Consider the following 22,941-nt stretch of genomic DNA (forward strand, 5'->3'; position numbering starts at 1 on the left):
TTTAGATAAAGGGATTAAAACCAAGTATATAATTCCTTGATATCTTTAATGTATAATACAACCAAGTAAAAAAACTTACAACAAAATAGTATTGTTATTATTATTATGAACATTATAATATAATGTTTGGCCTCCCATAGGAAAGTTACCCATTCCTGGTTTGAGGATGTGACTCTGTGAGTGGAAAAGATGTTCTGGACATCACATCTTAAAGATGTATGGAACTTTTTTCAGACCACTTCAGGTCTTCAATAACTTGGTCTCACAGAGATCTCAAATCATCAGATTGTTTCAATTTAAACAAAACTGAACAGTACTTTTGAACTGAAGGAATTTTGCTTTTTCCTCAGAGGATCACTCAGATTAAATGGACACCTATATATTAATCATACCTTATTTTAATGGTATTACAACACTAAATTATAAAAAAGATGTTTATTAACTGATTTATATTCTCTGGATTTTAAACCAGCATCTTCAGAGCACATTACAAGTTATGGTTAACACGTGACAATGAGTAAGTGAAACTATTGAAATTGTAATGGACAAAAGATCTAAACTCCTAATTTCACATCCTCTGATGTTGTAAAAAAGAAGTATTACAGCTATGTAGGAGTTGATCTCAAGATAACAGTCCCCACATTTTTGGGCAAATTAATGCAACCATCCTTGTTCAGGATGGTTGCATTAATTTGCAACCATCTTGTTGGAAAATGCTTTATGGCCATGGCTGACTCTAAAAAATAATCTTTCTGACGTGAAATGTATAAGGCACATTTGTTTTCTTCCATCTAATCCAGTGATGTTTCACTTATTCATTATCACATGTTAACTATAACATGTAATGTGCTCTGAAGATGCTGGTTTGAAATCCAACAAAATCTAAGTTAGTTAATACACATCTTTTATATAATTTAGTTGCCTTGGTCTTGTAGTACCATTAAAATAAGTTGTGAATAATGTTCAACACCTAAGCTTGTCTATTAGACCTATATATTAAAAAATGAAACAAGATGTAAATAATGATTTCAGTTATATAAATTCATTTAGATTAAGTAATGAAATGTTTTTTTTTTTTTTTTTATGTACATCTTAGCCAAAAATTATGTTTATTATGTATTACAACTGACAAGGATATTAATCTTTTGCCCTCCATGTCAACATTTTTCAGATTCTTAATTCATTCCAATCTGTTTTAATTTTTTGAACTTTTATCTTACAGTCTGAAAAAATCCATGTGAATCCGATACTGCTACTGCTACCTGCTGCAATTTGCACATCATATGCATTCATGTTTCCTGTAGCATCGGCTCCAAATGCAATTATTTTTGAAAGTGCAAAGATGAAAGTCAAAGATATGGTGATATTTAATTTTTAGATTTTTTTTGTTGACTTTCTTCTTTAAACTTAGTAGAGATAATACTTGAGTAATGAATTTTAATAGGGGTGTTTAAGGGTCAAAGCTGTATAACTGAGAGGAGACCTCCATATAGCCTGTAAAGGAATGCGGAGAACTGACCAGGGCTTCTGACCTAATGTCCAATCCTCACCTTCTCGTGTTGCACCCTGTTGGGTATCTACCTGGATACTGAACGAATGAGGGATGGGCTGGAAGTTTGGGATTTAGCTGACCAAATTGTATTCTTATTGGCTTAAACCAATATACAAAATGATGGTACAACATGACAAAATTTCATGCCGGCTGGGGCGTCACCTGGTTAAACAAGGCCCCCGTTGTTTTTGCCAGGGAACCAGGGCAAACAGCGAAAAGTCAGCTACTGGAACAAATCTGAATACACACCCCAACTTAACATCACCAGAGTTAAAGATCGGTACTATCAACATAAGAAGCCTGAATGACAAAGAAATGGAGCTAGCTGAGGAATTAGATAAGTACCAGATTGACATAATAGGGGTGACCAAAACAAAAAAGACAAAAACTGGTGAGATCTTTCTGAGCAATAAATACAAAATGTTATATTCAGGCAATGACAATCAAGGAAAAGAAAGAGTAGCCATAGTATTCAACACTAAATACAAGGCTAATCTTCTTGAATGGCAGGCAGTCTCAAGTAGAGTGATGTGGGCAAATATCAGAATGGGGAACTGGACAATTAGACTTATTTGTGCCTATGGTCCCACAGAAGATTCTACTAAGGTAAAAGTGGAGGAATTTTTTGAGGCTTTAGAGAAAGCAACTGACACAATGCAAAAAGAAAAGTTGGTCCTTCCTAGTTGGGGATCTAAATAGCAGAGTAGGAAATGATTGTCAGACATACAAAAATATTTTGGGAAATTTGGAGAAAAGAGCAAAGCTAATAATAATGGCAAATACCTGTTGGATTTCTGCTTAGGACATGGACTGGTTATTACTAACACCATGTTCCAGCATAAAAACGCACAAATTCACATGGAGAGAAGAAGCAAGGAATAAGAAACATCTCATTGACTATGTTATTGTTGATAGTGATGTTTTCTCCTTGGTGCAGGACACAAGAGTGTACAGAGGATTTGAAATTGGAAGTGATCACTATTTAGTCTTGAGCAGGATAAAATTGAATTTCATATCGAAAAAAATAACATGTAAGAAAGTTTTAAAGCTAATAAAAGTTAAGCAGCTCTTAGATGTGAACTGTAAACTAAAATACACAAAGATTATTGAATAAAAAATGAAAGAGTTTGAGAACAGGAACCAAACCTTGGAGATTCAGTGGCAAGCCTTGAAGAAAACCCTGATTGATTCAGCCAGAGAGGCATGTGGTGAGGAAGTCTGCAATGATAGAAAAATCAGAACTCCATGGTGGACATAGGAAGTTAAAGAGGCAGTGAAGGAAAAGAATAAAGCATATCAAAAGTTCCTGGCAAATAAGTCAGCTTTTGCTCTTAGAGAATACAGAGACAAATGTAAGAAAGTGAAACACTGTAAAACTAGCTAAACAAAAGTCATGGGAGGACTTTGGCAAGTACATAGAAAATAAATATCAAGAAGGTGGTAAGATATTTTGAAGGTTGTTGAAAAGGTGATATGAAAATGGGAGAAAAAGATATCCTTGAAGTATGGAGTAATTACTTCGAAAAATTGCTAAATGAAACAAGCAATGATAACACAGTGGTTAAAAACACTCAACAGGCATACAGGCAGGAATACATATCCATACTTGAAGTAGAAAAAGCCATCAAAGGCTTGAAATGTGGAAAGGCAGCAGAAGTAGATGATATTCAACTACAAATGATGAAGTATGGTGGTATAAAAGTTTTACAGTGGTTGGACTGCATAGTTCAAAAAGCCTGGACAGAGGGACGAATTCCCGATGATTGGAGAAGAGCTCTATTTGTACCCATATATAAAAAATGAAATAAAACTGAATGTGAGAATTACAGAGGTATTTCCCTACTGAGTGTTCCTGGCAAGATCTATGCAAGTATACTTGAGAAACGTTTGAGAAGAATTGTGGAAGAAAAGCTTGGAGAAGAACAAGCTTGATTCAGGCCAAATAGAGGCTGTCAGGATCAGATTTTCACTTTACGACAAATAGTTGAGAAAGCATGGAAATATAACAAAGATCTGTATTTAAGTTTTGTCGATTTGGAAAAGGCAAATGACAAGTTGCCAAGAGAGAAGCTATTCAATACACTACAGTTATATGGCGTCAATGGGACATTATATCAAGCAATACTTAGTCTTTATTTGAGTTGTAAGTCAGCAGCTAGAATTGAAGGAGGTACAGGAAGATGGTTTAATGTTAAATCTGGTGTGAGACAAGGATGTATATTATCCCCTCTGTTATTCATTATCTATATGGATCACATTATGAAGGAAAGTGGTATTAAACATGATATCAGAATTGGTGATGTTAATGTCAGCTCTTTGCTTTATGTGGACAATGTTATACTTCTAAATAAATCTGCTACAAGTTTGCAAGATTCCCTGACTAAATTGAATAACTGTTGTAATAGATATGGTATGAAGGTCAGCATTAAAAAGACAAACACAATGAAAATAGGTAGAATTGTTGAAATTGTCAACTGTGTTGTGAACCGGGAACCTGTGGAACAAGTAAAACATTTCAGCAACTTAGGCATGATTTTTAGTGAAGATGGTAAATTAAATATCAAAATTGACAACAGAATCAACAAAGCTGGTATGGTAGGAAGTCAATTGATTAAATTCTTATGGAATAAGAGAGAAATTAGTCGGAACACTAAATTAGCTGTATACTGTCTTGTATACAGCTAATTTAGTGTTTTAACTTATGGATCTGAGAGCTGGGTCAGAAGTAAAACACTTGACCAAAGACTAGAGACCGCAGAAATGAGAGTCCTGAGAAAGATTAGAGGATTGAACAGATGGCATCAATGGCAATATCACATTAAAAACCAGGATATTAGAAAAGAACTTGACATTGTTGGCATCCAGGAATGCATTAGCAGAGCTAATCTTAGGTGGTATGGGTCACTTAAACAGAATGGGCGAGGAAGGATTAGCAAAACAAGTGTTCTCTGCCAGGTTGGCAGGAAAACGACCCAGAGGTGGTTTGATACGGTATAAAGTGCCTTAGACGACAGAAATATAAGATCTGATAATGTTTGAGTCTTGACAAGTAACAGACTGATTTGGAGGAAAATTGTAGATAGGAAGTTAGTAATGATGTAAATTTTTCATGTAGTACTATCATATCCTGTACACCCCTTGAGGGTACATGTCAGGAATTTGATGATGATGGTGATGATGATGAATTTTAATATATGCATAGTCTTAAAAACAATTTTTTAAAAAAATGGAATACATTCTTGCAAGTCTACAACATGATTCCCTATAGTGGATGACAGTGCATTAACATCATTCACATTTTGTCATCATGGAAAGCAGTCACAACACAATGGCAAAACATTTATGTTGTTCCTTTTTTATTTGTAATTTATTCTTGTCTTGTGTCCTTTTCATTAAGCAAAAATTTTAAGTATTCAATAGTTACAAGTAGTTTAATACTAATAAACTTTATATAGTTTAATATATTTTATCATTATTATTAACATCTGACTCCATGGCGTCAGAGACTCATATTGGGAGTTACAGATTATCGCACACAAAACTCATCCAACCGTTCCTTACACAGATTTAATGTGTCTGCATTCACAACATGCTCAGGCAATGCATTCCATTCACCAACCACTTTCCATGCAAAGAACTTCTTCCCCACTCCTCTGCTCACACCCTCCTTATACAGTTTCCAGCGATGGCCTGTTCTACTCCCTCTTTCATTCTATGAAAAATCTTTTCCACATCAACCTGATAACAACCTCCTGACTAGCTTATTATCAATTATGTCCCCTCCATTCTCCACCTATTCATGAAGCTTTGCAATTTACATTCTTTCAATCTGTCCTCATACTCCACATTCCAAAGACCACTGACCACCTTTGTGAATCTTCTCTGGACCCTTTCTGAGATATCCTTGTCACCATGAAAAATCCGGCAACCAAATATGTGCACGATAATCCATATGAGGCCTGATCAAGGGCTTATACAATGGCATCATAACCTCTATTTTTGCATGCCAGAGTGCTCTGCATCATTGCCCTAATCCGATGTGACGTCTTCACAACTTTTGCAATGTGGCCCTTGAATCAGGTCCTTGTCCACCACCACTCCCAGATTTCTCATCTCTTCTACCTCCTTTAAAGTTTCTCCCACCTAGTGTATACTTTGCATCTTGTTGTTGCTTACCAAATTTCAAACCTTACACCTTTCAACATTGAACTAGTAGTTTTACTCACCTACCCATTCATGCAATCTATTCAAGTCCTCCTGTAAGGCCAGAACATCTGCTTGACTCTGCATTGCTCTCCCCAATTTTGCATCATCTGCAAATAGCTCCATATCACCAATTAAACTCATTACAATATAATTTTATAGCCAAATGAACTGAAACTTAGAAAGTTTTGAAAATAGTCCATAGAGCTTATAAAAATATCTCTCAGTATAAGGGTTGCCTTGGCTTGCACTACTAAAAAGACTCAAGGTCTGCCCAGGAACATGTTTTTTTTTTTAATTAGTGTTTTTGATTAAGATTTCACTGTCCTAAACTGCTGTTCTGTTTAATTGTTTGACTCCCATCAGAGAAGGCAGGAACCTTAACTTTTGTTTTTGCCCTCTTAAGCTTATACAATCCACACGAAATTAGCAACTCTAATGATGAGGGTTGCATTCTTGTAAGATCTCTGGTCTATTATTGAAACTTTAAGTGTCGATGCATTTGGCTATGAAATAAGGATTAAATTATAATATCTTCTACTTTTATTATTTTATGCTAAAGACTCTTTAGGCTCTTTTTCAATTGAAAAAAAGGAAACTGTATCCATGGGGAAACATTTTAAAGCATCACAAGAAAACTAGTTATTGGGTGTGCATTACAAAAAATCAAATCTGCATTTATAATAATTCAGTAGTACCACTGCAGAGTAAGATAATTAATTCCTCTGACAGAAATTAGAGTGATAATATTTCAGTTCCAGATTATAGAAGATTCAAAGTACCTGGAGTTTTCAGTGAATACATGTTTGTGATGAAATTTAAATGAAATTAATGACACATCCCATAACAAAAATTTCATACAAATTAGGGACAGTGATTTGCACAGCCATATTTGTTGAAAGGACAATTTTTTCATGAATAGTTTTATCATTATTACTGGTTGGATACCTCTGTGGCATTTTGAGACTCATTGTCTGTAGGTTAAGAAACTTTTCTCAATATACCATGCCTCTCTTCAAACTTATTCATTGATGAAGCACTCCCATTCAGAGTTTATTCCATTCACTACACATCATGAGAGAAACTATACCTCACATCCTTGCTATTTACTCAGTTTTCAGAGATAATCATTTGTTTTCTCTCTCTCTCTCTCCACCTGCTTATGTATTAAATCCTTCCCTCCCGTATCTGTGTTATAAAATCCTCATAGTAACTTATCATTTTCAATATTATCTCCTTTTTTTCATCTAGTTACCACAATTTTAAATCTGTTTTCCTCGATCTATCCTCACCAGTCCATTTCCCACCTTCTATTCCTTTCTGACTCACCCTGTTGCATGACTCATGTTAAAACAGGTTTGTTGGTGGTTCCATTAATTCCCTAGAGCATTATTACTATTATTATTATTATTACATGATACTTCAAGGACTGACTGCGAGAAGTATACATACATCTTGCTGTCTTCCCTACCACTTAATTCTCCAAATACAACACAATGACAGTTGCACTTATTCTGATTCCTTTAAGATATGTGGAGAGATATATATAAATTCAGTCCCTTCTCCACGATACCCTCTATGCTCCAGCTTCTTCTCATAATGTTGCTGGTATTTATCAGTGTACTTCATGAGGATTAAATATACTGATAAACTGCTCATTGAATACTTCAACTGTATCCTCTGCATTGGATATCAAATTTGCCAGTGTCATTAACTAGCATCATCCTCACATAGTCATTTTTTCTTCTACTTGCCACATATAGAAAGAACTCACTAGGATTTTTCTTAGCTTAATTGGCATTCCTTCTCATACTGCACTTTTGCTATATTTATCAACTAAGTCACCTTCCTGGCCCTCTTTGTATGCTTCATGCAACTGATTATTACCAACATTCATCTTGTGTTGCCTCCACAGTACCTTCTTATTATTATTATTTTCAGATTTCATGCTTAATTTCTTCATTCATCCATTTAACTCTTACCTTATTTACTTTTTAACCTTTGGAAAACACTCACATAAATAACAGAAAAATATATTGAAGAAACTCTTAAAGAACTTAAACACTGAAAATCAGCTAGAATAGATAACATATTATTATTATTATTATTATCATCATCCTAAGATCCCATGGAGTCAAAGACTCATCTAGGAGGTCCTTTGTCGTACATACAGCTCATCGTGCCATGGCTGAAATATATTCAAATTCTCTGCCGACACCTCACTCTCATGCAGTCATTCCAATTATTCACAACTCTCCATGCAGAAAACCTGCTTCTCACTCTCTTGCTCACAACCTCCTTATACAGCTTCCAGGGATGACCTGTTATTCTCCCCCATCTCCCACCATTTTATGAAAAACCTCTTCAGCCTTAATCCTGTAACAACTCCTTACCAATTTACAATTTACAAAGTCCATTAGACTCTGTAAATTCCAGATTTTCAACCTTTCTTCATATTCAACATTCCAGAGATCGCTTCTCCTTTTGAAAACCAGATGACCAAATCTGTGTACAGTGGTTCATATGTGATCTAATCAAGGCCTTATACGGTGGAACTAGAATCTTCTTACTTCTACAAGTTACTGGCTTCTGCATCATTGCCAGAATTTGTTTTGTTGTACTAATTTTGGCAATGTATCCTCTAAATTTTAGATCCTTATCCACCATCACCTCAAGATCTCTTATTTCCTCCACCTCCAACAATATATCTACCAAGAGTAAATTCTACATCTCATATTTGTTTTCCAAATTTTAAAACCTTACATTTCACAACATTGAACTGATAACCCCACTCCTATGCCCAGCCACTCAGCCTACTCAAGTCTTCTTGTAAGGCCACAACATATTGTTGGATCGTAACTTCTTCTCAATCACGTTTTATCGTCTTACAATTCTCTCTCTCTTTAGTATTTAACTAGTTGTAGGCTGATATATCAATCGAATATGAAGAAAATTTATATTATACTATGCCACTCCATATTCTGAATTACAAGAGCAATTTAGATAAATCAACGTTCAACTGTATTAGGTTATCATAAGCTGATTTTAGGTTGAGGTTTTTATTCTTACTATGTAGGGTTCCTGCTAAGATTCGTATTATTTTAATGAGCGATGCAATGAAACAATCAGGCAAATACAAGATTCATTTCAAACAAAATTATTTAATGCAGTGACACATAAATTACATCATAACGTAATATTCCAACAGGGACATTATGATTGAACGAATATACAGCTCTCATTAAGTCACTAGTATACTACTCAGCTGAGCTTAAACTTTATAATTAAAGATTATATTTAACAGATCTTATCCTTCTTATTACAAAGAACTTATATCATAACTCTACTCTGATTAAGGTTACATTTCAAAACATTTTTAAATATCAAATCAGTTCAAGATATTCAGAAGAATACAACTCATGAACATTCAGACATTCATTTGTAATTCTCTAAGCTCAGTTAATCAATTTTAGTTCATGTAAGTTCGAGATTCCTAAATTACAACAAATAGGCTTCACACTATTCTCATTCAGTTAATGAACTCTTAATTCAATAACATAGCATTTATCATTTGAAGAGGGAAAAGTCTTAGCACATCACATATTAAATCTTGACTCACTGAATACTGCAACTAGGAACAATTTACTTTCAGAGGAATTAATTTTCGTTACTTCTCACTAAGTATAGTAAAGGTAATCTTACCAGGATATAGCTTCAACACATCATAAGTAGATCAAACAACAATTTTTAAGTCCTTGCTGACTTTTACTATGTAGTAACACACACATAAAAGAATCTTCCAGTTCCACGACTGATTTATAGACTTGGGAGAATATAATCTTTATGCACTTGGTTTAAGTTATCTACTTATTTCTTCGTTTTCTTATATGTATTAAACTATTTCTTGCACTATTTCACTGCTAGACGTTAGGAAGTTTTGGTAAAAATCCAACTCAGAAAAAGGTAAGTTAAAATACCAAGTGATTCCCAGTCCTTTAAATACAGTTTTCGGCACATCAAAATTCCCCTTTTCTCCAGTCTCCTGCTACCGTTCTCTATATTCCCCTATTCGATTCTGTTTTTACTTTCGTTTTCATATCCACCCCTTCCTTTTTCCTGCCAAAAACTGGTTCTCACTGGTTTAGCTCACATCAAACTTGCCTTTCCCTTCGTATATAGTAGTTCATGCCCCAGCACGTGCTAGGAGAAATTTGCATCTTTTTTCATAACAACAAATCAAATGATATCACAAAGAATCTTCTAGATATATTAAAATTACATACATTACAGTTTCTTATATTATTATCAAAGGAATAAAGTAAATAAAATAAATGACAATTTAATATAGAGCCTTTTCATGTCTATAATATATTTTAAAATCACATAAATAAAATTAACTAACAAAACTCATATATTACATGATTAACATTTTATAAGCAAGAGACTAACAAAATAAATTTAAATAAATCCTGCTTATGATATGGTAGGTCATGTTAATTATGAATGAAGTATTATTAATTATAAATATCTTCATTCACAATTTAACAATATGCCCTACTCCTCGTAATTTCCAGATTTGTTGTTCAGCATATAACCTGCCTTTGGCAGGTTATATGCTGAACAACAAATTTCTATTTCTATTTTGCAACCAACTGGTTGCAAAATAGAAATATCTAATAGAAATCTCTAATAGAAACACCTTTTGACACAATGATCAAATCACACACTCTTTGTCCTCAAGTTGCTTCTTTCACATGCTGCATGAGAAAGTTGTCACATAACAGCAGTAGTGCACTCAGGATTTAATCTTGGGGGGGGGGGGAGTTGAGTAGATGATTTGAGAATAGACACTATGCATTGCATACAACCTATGACTGAGCATCTGCAGTGATCACTAATACATGATACACGTGATCTCCTTCGGCCTGGCTCGGGCAAACAAAGTAGCGCTCAGTCCTCCTGAGCACTACCTCGTTCACCTTGCGTTTACAGCAGCTGTGATTACCAAGAGCTATAGGGTATTCCCACCTTATATGACTGCTAATTCATAAGCAGTATAGAAATAGAAGCCACAACACAACATAAATAAAAAAAAAATTAATTTTAATTAGGAAAAGATTTTTGGAAAATTTTCTAGTGTTTTTTTCCTTTTTCTTTTTTTTGGGGATAGGGGCATGTCAATGCAGAATAGCTCAATAAATTTTCCTTTGTTCTTATCATGAGTTTTCTGTGATACCCAATTAATATTTGGATAATTTAAGTCGCCCAAAATATTTTCTCGTTTAGTACTTATCTGGATAATTTGGTGATTCTTCATCCTCACCAAATGAACTGCCAGGTCTATAACAACATGTCACCATATATTTCATTCTGTTAGCCTTCACTTCACCACATAGCCCTCAAATGCACCATATGGGATGTTATTACTTTATTGTTTTCATTGTTTTTATCCTAACTGGACTCAAGTCATATGATATCATTAGTATTAATTCCCTCTCCTCTTCTATCTCTTCTGTCATTCCTAAAAATACTATATCCTTTTCACTTGATTCTGGGTAAAGCATCCAATTTTGAGAGCCAGGTTTTTCACTAATGCCAACAGTTTTATCCCATAAAATAACCACCATGGCAATAAACTCAACCACTTTGTTTCTAATGCTCGTTGGTAATGCTCATTACCACCTTGCTTTTTCTTATACTTAATTTACAGTCTTTCTCTTCCCTCCCCTCTCCAACACACACACACACACACACATCTATGTTTTTGTGTGTGTGTGTGTGGCTACACAACTATTATGTCTACACATCCTCAGTCTTCTTCCCAAAATGATCTAGTTTCCCTGACTCTCTGCATTAAGTCTCATTCAAATAAATAATTTTTCTGGGCACATGATGCCAAATCCATTGACATACTAGCCATCTCTCTTATTCAAATGTTTTCTACCATCAAACTTACTCCACATATTCAAAAACTCAGACCTTTTTTTTCTAGATAGCCTGAATGTTGAATCATTTGCTATCATTGCCCATCCTTCTTAACCCATTACTGTCGTATCTTAGTAATAAACTAACCATTTCTACTTTCTTACCTTTCTTTCTTTCTTGCCTCTTCCATCAAGTTTTTCATATTTTATTATTATTATTACCCTAAGATCCCATGGAGTCAAAGACTCAAATAGGAAGTCCCTTTGTCATACACACAGCTCATCATACCATGCCTTAAACACATTCTCAGGCAAGGCATTCCAGTCATTCACAACTCTGCATGCAACAAACCTGCTTCTCACTCCCTTGTTCACACTCCCCTTATACAGCTTCCTCTCCCCTGATCTTGAACCATTTTATGAAAAACCTCTTCAACATTAATCCTATAACAACCCTTTACCAACTTGTACATCTCTATCATATCACTTCTCTTCCTCCTATCCACTAGACTCTGTAAATTGCATCTTCTGAACCTTTCCTCATATTCAACATTCTAGAGATCAGACACTACCTTAGTCAATCACCTCTGAACCATTTCCAAAATCTCTTCGTTCTTTTCAAAACCAGGTGGCCAAATCTGTGCACAATAGTCCATGTAATCAGAGCCATATACAATGGAACAAGAATCTGCTTATTTCTACAAGTCAGTATCCTCTACATCATTCCCAGAATTTGTTGTGTTGTCCTCAAAATTTTGGCAATGTCTCCTCTGAATTTTAGATCCTTATCAACCATCACCCTCTCTTATACTATATTTGTCACTCCTTAATCATTAGTTCCAACTAGTACTTTTTTACTTTTCTTTTCTGTGTTACTATTGCCTTTATTATATACTTTATTTTATCTTCCAGGAAGCTTGATGTAGTGACTCCTTTGTCAAGCACAAATTTATTATTGAATCACTATACCATATGACTTCTGTTTTCTTAGAGTTTCAATGACTTACATTGTCGTTGTTATTCATTGATAACTTACAGTTTCCTGTCTTAGTTCTTGTAAACATTTCTTTTTTTTTTTTTCCAACTCACAGGTTGATTTTTGAATTATTCCTTTTAATCTTGAAATTTCATATGTCAATTTTTCTTTATTTATGTCATCAATATAAAGGTTCTATTATTATTATTATTATGTGACACCTCCAGGGAGTCCAAGGACTCATCATTGGAGGGCACACTACTCTACTTTGCTAAATACATCTCATCCTCTCCATTGCTACTTAATTCTCCAACTACGATACTACTACCATCAACGCCATCTATCACCTATCATGACCAACAACAGTATTTTTTTTTGTCTGTAAATTGCATGTGTTCTGAAGGCTAATTTGTCTATTTACTAGGTTCCACAGTACCCTTAGCTTTCAATGCAACTCTTTTGTTCTTTGGTTTTAGATTTCAATGCAGCTCTCTTGTTGCATTGAAACAAGATATGAAGGTCAGCATTAAAAAGATTTTTGCCACCATTTTTTTAAAAATGGTGGCAAAAATAGATCAACAGTAGATATAATATTTATATTAAAGCAAATAAAAGCAAATAACAAAGAGAAATCAGTGGAATACAGTAAACCTCTACACATATTCTTATTGATTTAAAGCAGTGGTTCTCAAACTGTGGGGCATGACCCCCCAGGGGGGTGCGAATAGCTTGAAAGGGGGAGGGATGCGGCATACTTTCCTACAGATAAAAATTAAAACTGTCCTAAATCAGTTTTAAAAATAACAGCATATAAAAATACAGAAAGAAAAACTTTTGATGATACAGATCTTAATTATCGTGAATTTCAAAATAACGAATAATTATTTTCTTCATTCACACTTATAAAACGCGTGTGCCAGAGGCAATGTTGATAGTTCGGCAGTGGCCGCATCCTCTTCCAGGCAGCACTATACAATTGCAGCTAAAAGCAGCGACTTAATGACATCTCATTGGAATAAATTGGAATGAAATTTGAATTCACTTCAATGGAATGAGGCAACTGTACTTTCTTGGAATGGCAAAGTTAAGGCATTCATGAGAAAATTAGAACTCTGGAGACACAGTATGGAAAGTGACATGCTAGACATGTTCCCTACTCTAGTGTCAATGGTACAAGACACTGATAATCCAGTGCTTCCAATGGAGAGAAAAAGCTGCCTACTTCATCATCATCAAATTCCTGACATGTACCCTCAAGGGGTGTACAGGATATGATAGTACTACATGAAAAATTACATCATTACTAACTTCCTATTTACAATTTTCCTCCAAATCAGTCTATTACTTGTCAAGACTCCAATATTATCATTATCAGATCTTATATTTCTATCGTCTAAGGCACATTGTACCGTATCAATCCACCTATATCTTGGTCTTCCTCTGATACTTGATCATCCCATAATGTTGAAAGTTCATTTTGAAAATGCACCTGGGCCATCATCTTTGAACGTAAATGAGCAAGCACAACTCATCGATCTCACTAGTGATACTTCACTAAAAAGTAAATTTAAGGAATTGTCTTTGTCAGAGTTCTGGATACATATTGGCAAGGAATTCCCAACTTTAAGCCAAAAAGTATTGAAGATCCTTATTCCTTTTGCAACAACTTATTTATGTGAGAAAGGCTTTTCTGCTTTGGCAGCTATGAAGTCAAAGTATCGTTCAAGATTAAATATTGCTAAAGAACTTAGAGTGGCCATTTCTGATGAATTTTTGACATTTAAATTTTTGATTATTTTTACAGAGAAAAATTTTAGACTTTTTCATTTAAATGTTTGATTATTTTTACAGAGAAAAATTAAATACTTGTTAGTTAAATATTGTTTCATTTCAATACATATTTTGGTTAATTGCAAGTGTTAAAACTAATTTTTATTGTAGGCCTAATATTGTGATACTTTAATTATTTTGTATCAAAAACTGTTAAATAGTATGTAGAAAACACAAAATAAACTGAATAAAACGTCAAACTTAGTATGACTTCTATTTTGATAAATAAAACTGGCAGAGGGGGGGAGTGTTTTCTCTTGTCAGGTGGGGCTCAGAGGTAAAACGTTTTAGAACCACTTGTTTAAAGCATTTGATAGAGTGCTGTTAAAGGCATAATAACCATGTTAAAAATGAGAAAAATACCAAAACAAATGTTAGAATTAATTAAAAAGATATATAAAAATAACAGGTCTATAATAAATACAGAACAAAGACAAATATTGAGAAGAGTGAAGGATAACAATGTAGCGGGAAAGGTTGTCAGTTTCATCAATAAGTGGAGCAATGTGAGGAGAAGGGAATACAGTTTGTGGATGTATTGCATGTGTTTGATGGAAGAATGAAATTATACATGTGTGATGGGGATGGGTTGCATTTGAATGGCTTTGGAGTGAGTGAACTGGAGAAAGTGTTGTTGGATGGAAGCACAGTGTGTGTGGAAGTTTTTTTTTTATGTTGAGCCCATACACAAGAGGTTGATTGATCAACCTATAGTACATTAGAACCATATATGGGCAGTGGGTCGCAAAAGAAGGAACTTGTTTACATTTGATTTGAAAAACTGTATATTGTATTCCTTGGGAAACACAATGGTGGGGGGGGGGGACTGTTCCATAATACAGCAGTTGCAGGAATGAAGGGAGAGGAAAAGAAACTTGTTCTGTTTGTTTCAAGGTACACTGTGAAGGGATATTGAACAGTAGCTGCACATATTCCAATGAGCTTACTAAGTGTGGGAATTATTGATGTTATTTCAGATGAGCATTTCCCATGGAAACATTTGTAGAATATACATATTGTGAAAACCAAACAACTGTGCAAAAGTGGGGGGAGTGAGTTGGTAAGAGATGTATTGAATCAAGCATTTTGAGGGAGCTTTTAGGGGCCCCCACCCCATATGTGAGAGCAGTATTCAATAGCTGGTCGGATTTGTGATTTGTATAATGTTAACAGTTCAGGCATGAAGTAACATCTTGATCGAAAGAGAAATCCAAGTTTTTTAGAAGCTGAGGATGCAATGGTTGCGATGTGTTTATGCAAGGGGAGATTTGATGTCAGGTTAATTCCAAGAAGAGAAATCTCAAATTGTCTGGAAATTTGGGTATCATCAAAAAGAATACTGGAGAAAAAATGGTATATTTTATGAGAAATAGGAGAGAACTGGGTTTTATTAGCATTGAAATTAATGAGGTTATCTGAACCCCATTGGAGGATGGCTCAGAGATCAGAATTGAAGGAAGTGGTGGTTGATGTTCTGTAGGTTGAGGTGAGTTGTATAGAGTAATGTTTATCAAACGAAAGGGAGGAGTGCAATGTGCTGTCATCTGCAAAACTGTGTATTGGGTTTATGGAAGTTTTTTTCATGTGGCTATGCTACTAATTATATAGTGGGTTTTATCCTTTATCCAAGTGTAAGCAAACAAAGTTTGTGCCAGGGGCAACTCTTGTTAAAGGTGGTATAAGTTCTCATCACTTGTCTTAGTATCTCCCATAATGCAAAACACATCTCCTTGCAGACATGTATTACGCTATGCATTAAGGGAAGGGCCACTACCCAGACCAGTTTCGACCTTTATTGAGGTGCTTTAAGTAACGACCTCTCTAAAAATTAGGCGATCCCCCAGACCACTCCCTATTAGTGACCGAAAGATCATCCAACACCGTGTTGTTCCACTCCGAGACAGGCTCACCCCATCACTGAGAAGAACTTCTCAGCGTTGCTCTACCCAGTGGAAGGCTCACCCCACCACCAGACAGAGCCATAATCTTAGCAGTGGCACTACTCAGAGACAGGCAAAAACGTACCCCAAGCAGAGCCTCTCATACCTCAAGAGGAAAGGGACCACTTCTGTGCAAAAGCACATCAGTGGGAGCCACACTCAGAGGTGGTGATACTAAGGTGGAAGTAATGGAGAAGTCATTTTTACCTATACAAGTTGCCAAAAGGTGTCACACCCTATTATTAAAATTCTCTGGATTAGAGATAAGTTTATGGAAGTTTTTTTCACTTGGCTATACTACTAATTATATAGTGGGTTTTATCCTTTATCCAAGTGTAAGCAAACAAAGTTTGCACCTGAAGTACTTTCAGGACTGGGGCAACTTGTGGTAAAGGTGGTATAAGTTCTCATCACTTGCCTTAGCATCCCCCATAATGCAAAGCACATCTCCTTGTGGACATGTATAACGCTATGCATCAGGCGCAAACTTTGTTTACTTACACTTGGATAAAGGATAAAATCCATTATATAATTAGTAGCATAGCCAAGTGAAAAAAAACTTCCATAAACTTATCTCTAATCCAGAGAATTTTAATAATAGGGTGTGACACCCTTTGGCAACTCGAATAGGTAAAAATGACTCCTGCATTACTTTCACCTTAGTGTTACTACCTCTGGGTCTGGCTCCCACTAATGTGCTTTTGCACAGAAGTGGTTGCTTTCCCTGAGAAGTGAGCGGCTCTGCTTGTGGATAGGTTTTTGCCTGTCTCTGAGTGGGGTTTTTTGTATTTGCTGCTCGGAGATAGGTTTTTGCTTGTCTCTGAGTGGGCCACTGCTAAGATTATGACTATTCTTGGTGATGGGGTGAGCCTGTCACTGAGTGGAGCCACTGCTAAGTTGGATGGCCCTTTGGTCACTCGTAGGGAGTGGTCTGGGGGACCGCCTAATTTTTAGAGCGGTTTTTACTTAAACAGCACCTCAATAAAGGTCGAAACAGGTCTGGGTAAAGGCTCTTCCCTTAATGCATAGCGTTATACATGTCTGTTATACAAGGAGATGTACTTTGCATTATGAGAGATACTAAGACAAGTGATGAGAACTTATACCACCTTTACCACGAGTTGCCCCAGTCCTGAAAGTACTTCAGGTGCAAACTTTGTTTGCTTACACTTGGATAAAGGATAAAACCCGCTATATAATGTGTATTGGATTGGAGGTCAACTAAAGTAGGTGGTCATTGATATATAGCAGGAAGAGGGTTGATGAGAGGAAAGAACCTTGTGGAACCCCGGCATTAGTTGAATGGTGAGAGAATAAGGAACCATCCACCACCACACACACACACACACACACATACAGTGTGCATCCAGACAGAAAGCTGGCAATCCAACTACAGAAGTCGTGAGACAGACCAAATGATGGTAGTTTGCTTAGTAAGCCTTTACACCAGTCAAAAGCTTTGGAGATATCAAGTGCAACCACTTCAGATTCACCAAACTTCTCCATGGCATTTGTCCTAGGATGGGTGACATATGTGAGCAGATCTGTTGATCAGCAGTGACGGAATCCATACTGGCGGTCGTTTATTAGGTGGATGCCTTCAAGGTAGTGTAGGAGTTGGGAATTGATGATTTTTTCCATTACTTTAGATAGGACTGAGGTAAGCTAGATAAGCGGTAGTTGGACAGCAGTGACTTGTCGCCTTTCTTGGAAATGGGTTGAATATAGGCCAGTTTCTAGATTGTGGGATAGATACCAGTGAAGTAAGAGAGTACATATAGGTGACATAGAATAGGAGTCAGTTCTGATGCACAAATTTCCAGGACAATGGAGAAATGCCATTATAGCCAGGAGACTTTTTTGGATCTAATTTGAACAGTATTTTTCTGACAGTATATTGGGCATCTGGAATGACTGGGGAGCATTTACTATTGTCAGTTATGCATGCATTGGAAGCAAAGTGTGAAGCCTGAAGATTGGCTTTTTCTGTGGGTGATGATGCAATAGAGCCATCTGGGTATGATTGGGGTGGGAATGGTGTTGGCCAGAAGTTATGGCCAATTTCCTTTGCGAGAAACTGAAGGGCTCAGCTGCCATTTGGACAGGCTGCTAGTTTCCTGCTTTTTGCTCTTTAGAACTCTGTTTTGGAAGCATTGATTGTTTTTTGCATCTGTTTCGAGCTTCAGTATAAGCTCTAAAGAAGCATAGGGTTCTTGATTTGAGCCAGTTATTACGGATGTTTGGTTTTTTATTTCTACAGCCTTGGCACATCTTTTGGAGAACAAGGGTTTAGTTAGGGAATGGCAGCTCATGACAAACTTAGGAAGCATCTTGGATTAATGCCATGACATAAGAAACTGAAATGGAAAGATCTAACAGTGCAAGGGAAATGGTTTAGAGATATTTTCTGAAAGCAGTGTCAGGCTTCATACCCTGTTTAAAAGAAAAAGTCAGATGAGAGTTAAATTGATGTGAAGCATTATCAAGAAAGAGCTTCAAAACAAAAAAATATTGTGGTGGGAATATAAAGAGAATTTTGATGAGCAAGCTCATGAGCAACACAAAGAACAGACAAGGAGGGTAACCAGCATGGTGAAGAAGGCAAAATCAGATTGTGAGAGGAAATTAGCTAAAAGGTCAAAGGAAATTTCAAAGATTTCTGTCAGCTGTATAGTGAAGAAAGGAAGAATGATTTTAGGAAATAAATTTGATGAATAATGATAGTAGAGAGGTGACAGAACAGGAAAAATAAAATTGGGAGATCTCTTTGTAAGAATGTATCATCCAGGTGAAGTTAACACCTGCAAGAATCTCTAACATTCTACTCTGCACACTTCAAATTTAAATTTCTGTACATTACATTCCTCACAACTTCATTCACTCTGCTTTCACTGGCATCCCTCCCTCTCTCTCACTCTCTCTCTTTCTCTCTCTCTGCTGCCCCTTTCCCATCTTCCTCTAATCTCTCTTTCCATTACTCCTGCATTTTCTCAACTTCTCTCTCATTTCCTCTCTTTCCCATTTGCCTCATCCTTTTCCACCCTCTTTCAAAGTTATTATTATTATTATTTAGGGACGACTCCAAGGAGTCCTTAGACTCATCGAGGGAGGCTCTAAACATCATGTCCATCACAACTATTTGACATTCACACAGTATCTATCATACTTTGCCTTGAACTCATTCACTGTCATAGCACCCACAATAGACTCAGGCAGCTCATTCACCACTCTAATAGTAAACGACCCAGCTGTAACACCCTTACTAACCACACTCTTACCCAGCTTCCATGGATGTCCCCTAGTCCTCCTACCACCAGTCCTGTTCTCAAAAATATCCTCTGAATTAATTCTGTAGAAACCCTTCAGCAATTTGAATTTATACAAAAGTTATACTTTGATTTAAATGACAATGATTTCTTCAAAGCAGATTTCAGCTTAAGGGAAAATTTTAACTAAAACTCACATTAAAAAAAAAAAAAAAAAAGATTAACTTAGCATTTGTATTTGCTATCACCTACCAAGTTTAAATCTACCGTGTTACATTAACAGCTGATCTCAATTCTGGAGAAGGGGGAAGTCAGTTTGGAATAATTAGATATTAGAATGTGTGATGGTTTATTAGTCAACAAACTTGCAAATGATTTACATCATAACAATCATTTATCAGTCTTTTCTGATGTCAGTTAGAGATTGATGTTCCACGCATTGGTAAAACTACAAATAAAGGACATCAAAAAGACAATCTGTTTTCATATGTTAAGTCAGAGTTTGGGAATGTTATATATATTATACAATTGACTATAATGCATTTAGAAACTTTTTGGGACAGTTCAGAATAATTTCTGTAGGATTTGATTATATTGGAAGATAAAAACAATTGATTCACATTTCAATCAATAAAAGTTATGCAGAAATTTTTATAGTAATTTATATATATGTATGTGTTTATTTCTAGGCCCTTCCTGGAATAATGATGAAGGTTTTATGCCTTGGTGTAACCGTGCTAATGATAAATACCCTTGGAGTTTCCATGTTTGATGTGCATAACTTTCCTAATTGGGAAAATAACACTATTGTTGATAATAATAATACTACAGTTAGTACTAGCATAATGCCAATTTGACTAATTCATCTAAAGTTCTGATCCATTAAAAATGAGACTGTTATCAGTTTATTAAATAGTCAAGTTATTGTTAATAACAGTGGTGGCTCGTGGCTTGAAATCGTGGGGGTGCTGCAACTTTCGAAATATACATACAATGTATATTTCGAACTGTACATGTACATACAATGTATATTTCGAACTGTACATGTACATACAATGTATATTTTTATCCGAACACGTATACATTGTAAGTACAGTGTATACGTGTTTGGATAAAATATCAAAATTCTGGTAAAAATTTTAAAAAAAAATTAAACATGAAAAAATATTGTTTATTATTGATAAAATTATACAGTTGAGTATAACTCAAAATTACTTAAAAATAAAATCCATTATCATAACCCCAATAATGTTCTAAAATAAAAACTATAACAAATGTTATGTCTTTAATTGTAATGTCCAAATATTTAAAGAAATGGAGTAAACACGATAAGCACTATGAACTCTCTACTACTGGTGCAAACTGCATATAAACAACAGTGGAACTGCACAACGGACAGTGCCACATTACGCTAATAGCTCGCATCTCACTATGACGTACATATGCTTGTGCGCATAGCAAATACTAGCAATATGACACTGTGGTAAACACAGTGCTGCTAGCATCCTTAACCCTCCTAAGTGCTATGAGATAGATTTTTATTATTTTTTATACAAAATAAGAGAATTGTATAGGATTGTTGATGATAAAATTAAATATTAGAAGCAAATATAAATAAATTAATAAATATATTTATATATCGAGAAAAATTGAAGATGCTGCAGTTCAGCAGTGCCTATGCATGAGCCACCCCTGGTTAATAATAACTCTAAAATTGGCTGAAAGAAGGTACATCTATGAATTAAGAAAGTATATACTGAATTTACTACATATATAAAGTACATATGAAAAAAAAATACATGGAACATATCTGGAGATACCATTCAAATATTATTTAATTAACTTATTATTTTAAAAATTACTGCTAGCTAGATTAAGCTAAATAATCTAGATTAGCTAGATAATTAGAGCTAGCTAGAATTAATGAAAGAAATATTTGTAATAATTCCAAGGCACTGTTCCTTTCAGTATTCTGTTCATTTTCTGAATGGGTGTGAATAGCTTTACCAAAACACGACTTTTACTTCTTTCATTCCACATTTTTGTTCTTTTTTTTGCATATATTGTATATAACTTATTGTTCCATCCTTTCATTATATTGAAGAATTCTGCTCTGCATTGCCTTACTAAAAATAATGTGGAATGTCTTGAATAAATATTTCAATGTTAGGATTAGAACAAGTAACCAAATGAGTGAATTTTCCAGAGGAAGGAACTTGCTTAAATTGAGCCACTTTTTTATAAGACAGTGTTGTAGTTACAAATGTGTAAATATAGCTGACTGTATTTTGCATTTATGAAAATAAATCATATGTAAAATATGCTATTATTTTAATCATGTACATTGTAAAAATGTAAAGTGTACTACATTGTTTAATTTCCTTAACATAGTATATTACTATTACTGCTTATATTCCTTAACATGTATATTAGTGCGGTTATCATCCTCACACACACACACACACACATCTTATACAACTTCCACGAGTGAAGTGACCCACTTGTTCTCTCCCTTCAGTGGAATTAAATAAATGATAGTATATTATTATACAGTCATCTCCATGGCATCTGAAGCCTCGTCATTATTGCTCAATACCTATATACCTCTCTTTAAACTCATTCACTGGCATAGCATGTACAGCTGCTTCTGGCAACTCGTTCACCATTTTCTCAGTTTTTTGTCCTCTCTCTCTCCAAGCAAAAATTCTAGTCTACACACACACACACACACACACACACACACACACACACACACACACACACACACACACACACACACACACACACACACACACACACAGTCTTATACAACTTCCACGAGTGAAGTGATCCCTTGTTCTCTTCCTTCTTGTTATGCACTGAAAAATTTCTTCTGCATTAATCCTCTTGAATAACTTATGCAATTCTGTCCTATTCCCTCTTTTCTGCTTATCAACCAAATTTTGTAACCAAGAAATCTTCAATCCATTCTCATAGCATTCTACAAACCTTTTACCATCTTGGTCACTCACTTCCTCATTCCCAAAACGCTCAGCAGTTTTGGATTTGATCCTGGCATCAAGAGATCTGATTGTAACTGAGATGTCATCCTTGCCCTAAGTTTGTGAGAGTGACCATGTAGTCTTGACTTAGGGTATGAATAGATATGCAGAATTATCAAGGAGAAAGGAAGTTATGTAAAATTATAAGGTAGGTGATTATAATAGAAATCAGATGAAGTCTTAGAAATTAGCATGGAGCAGTTCCATAG

At 35.3% G+C, this 22,941-nt stretch overlaps 1 protein-coding gene across 1 annotated transcript in view; it reads left to right on the forward strand.

Moving 5' to 3' along the window:
- LOC150093820 (Na(+)/citrate cotransporter-like) overlaps nucleotides 1–21,958 on the forward strand; it is a 221,918-nt gene extending 199,960 nt beyond the window's left edge. The window contains exons 12-13 of the mRNA XM_090412651.1: nucleotides 1,223–1,360; nucleotides 20,381–21,958. Coding sequence (XP_090268777.1) covers nucleotides 1,223–1,360; nucleotides 20,381–20,548 — 306 coding nt within the window. The 3' untranslated portion in view covers nucleotides 20,549–21,958. The remainder of the gene's footprint in view (nucleotides 1–1,222; nucleotides 1,361–20,380) is intronic.
- Nucleotides 21,959–22,941: the final 983 nt, after the last annotated feature.

Source organism: Typopeltis vanoorti, chromosome 23 (assembly GCF_054136105.1).
Source record: "Typopeltis vanoorti isolate ZY-2024b chromosome 23, IOZ_Tvanoo_1.0, whole genome shotgun sequence".
NCBI classification, from domain to species: Eukaryota; Metazoa; Arthropoda; class Arachnida; order Uropygi; family Thelyphonidae; genus Typopeltis; species Typopeltis vanoorti.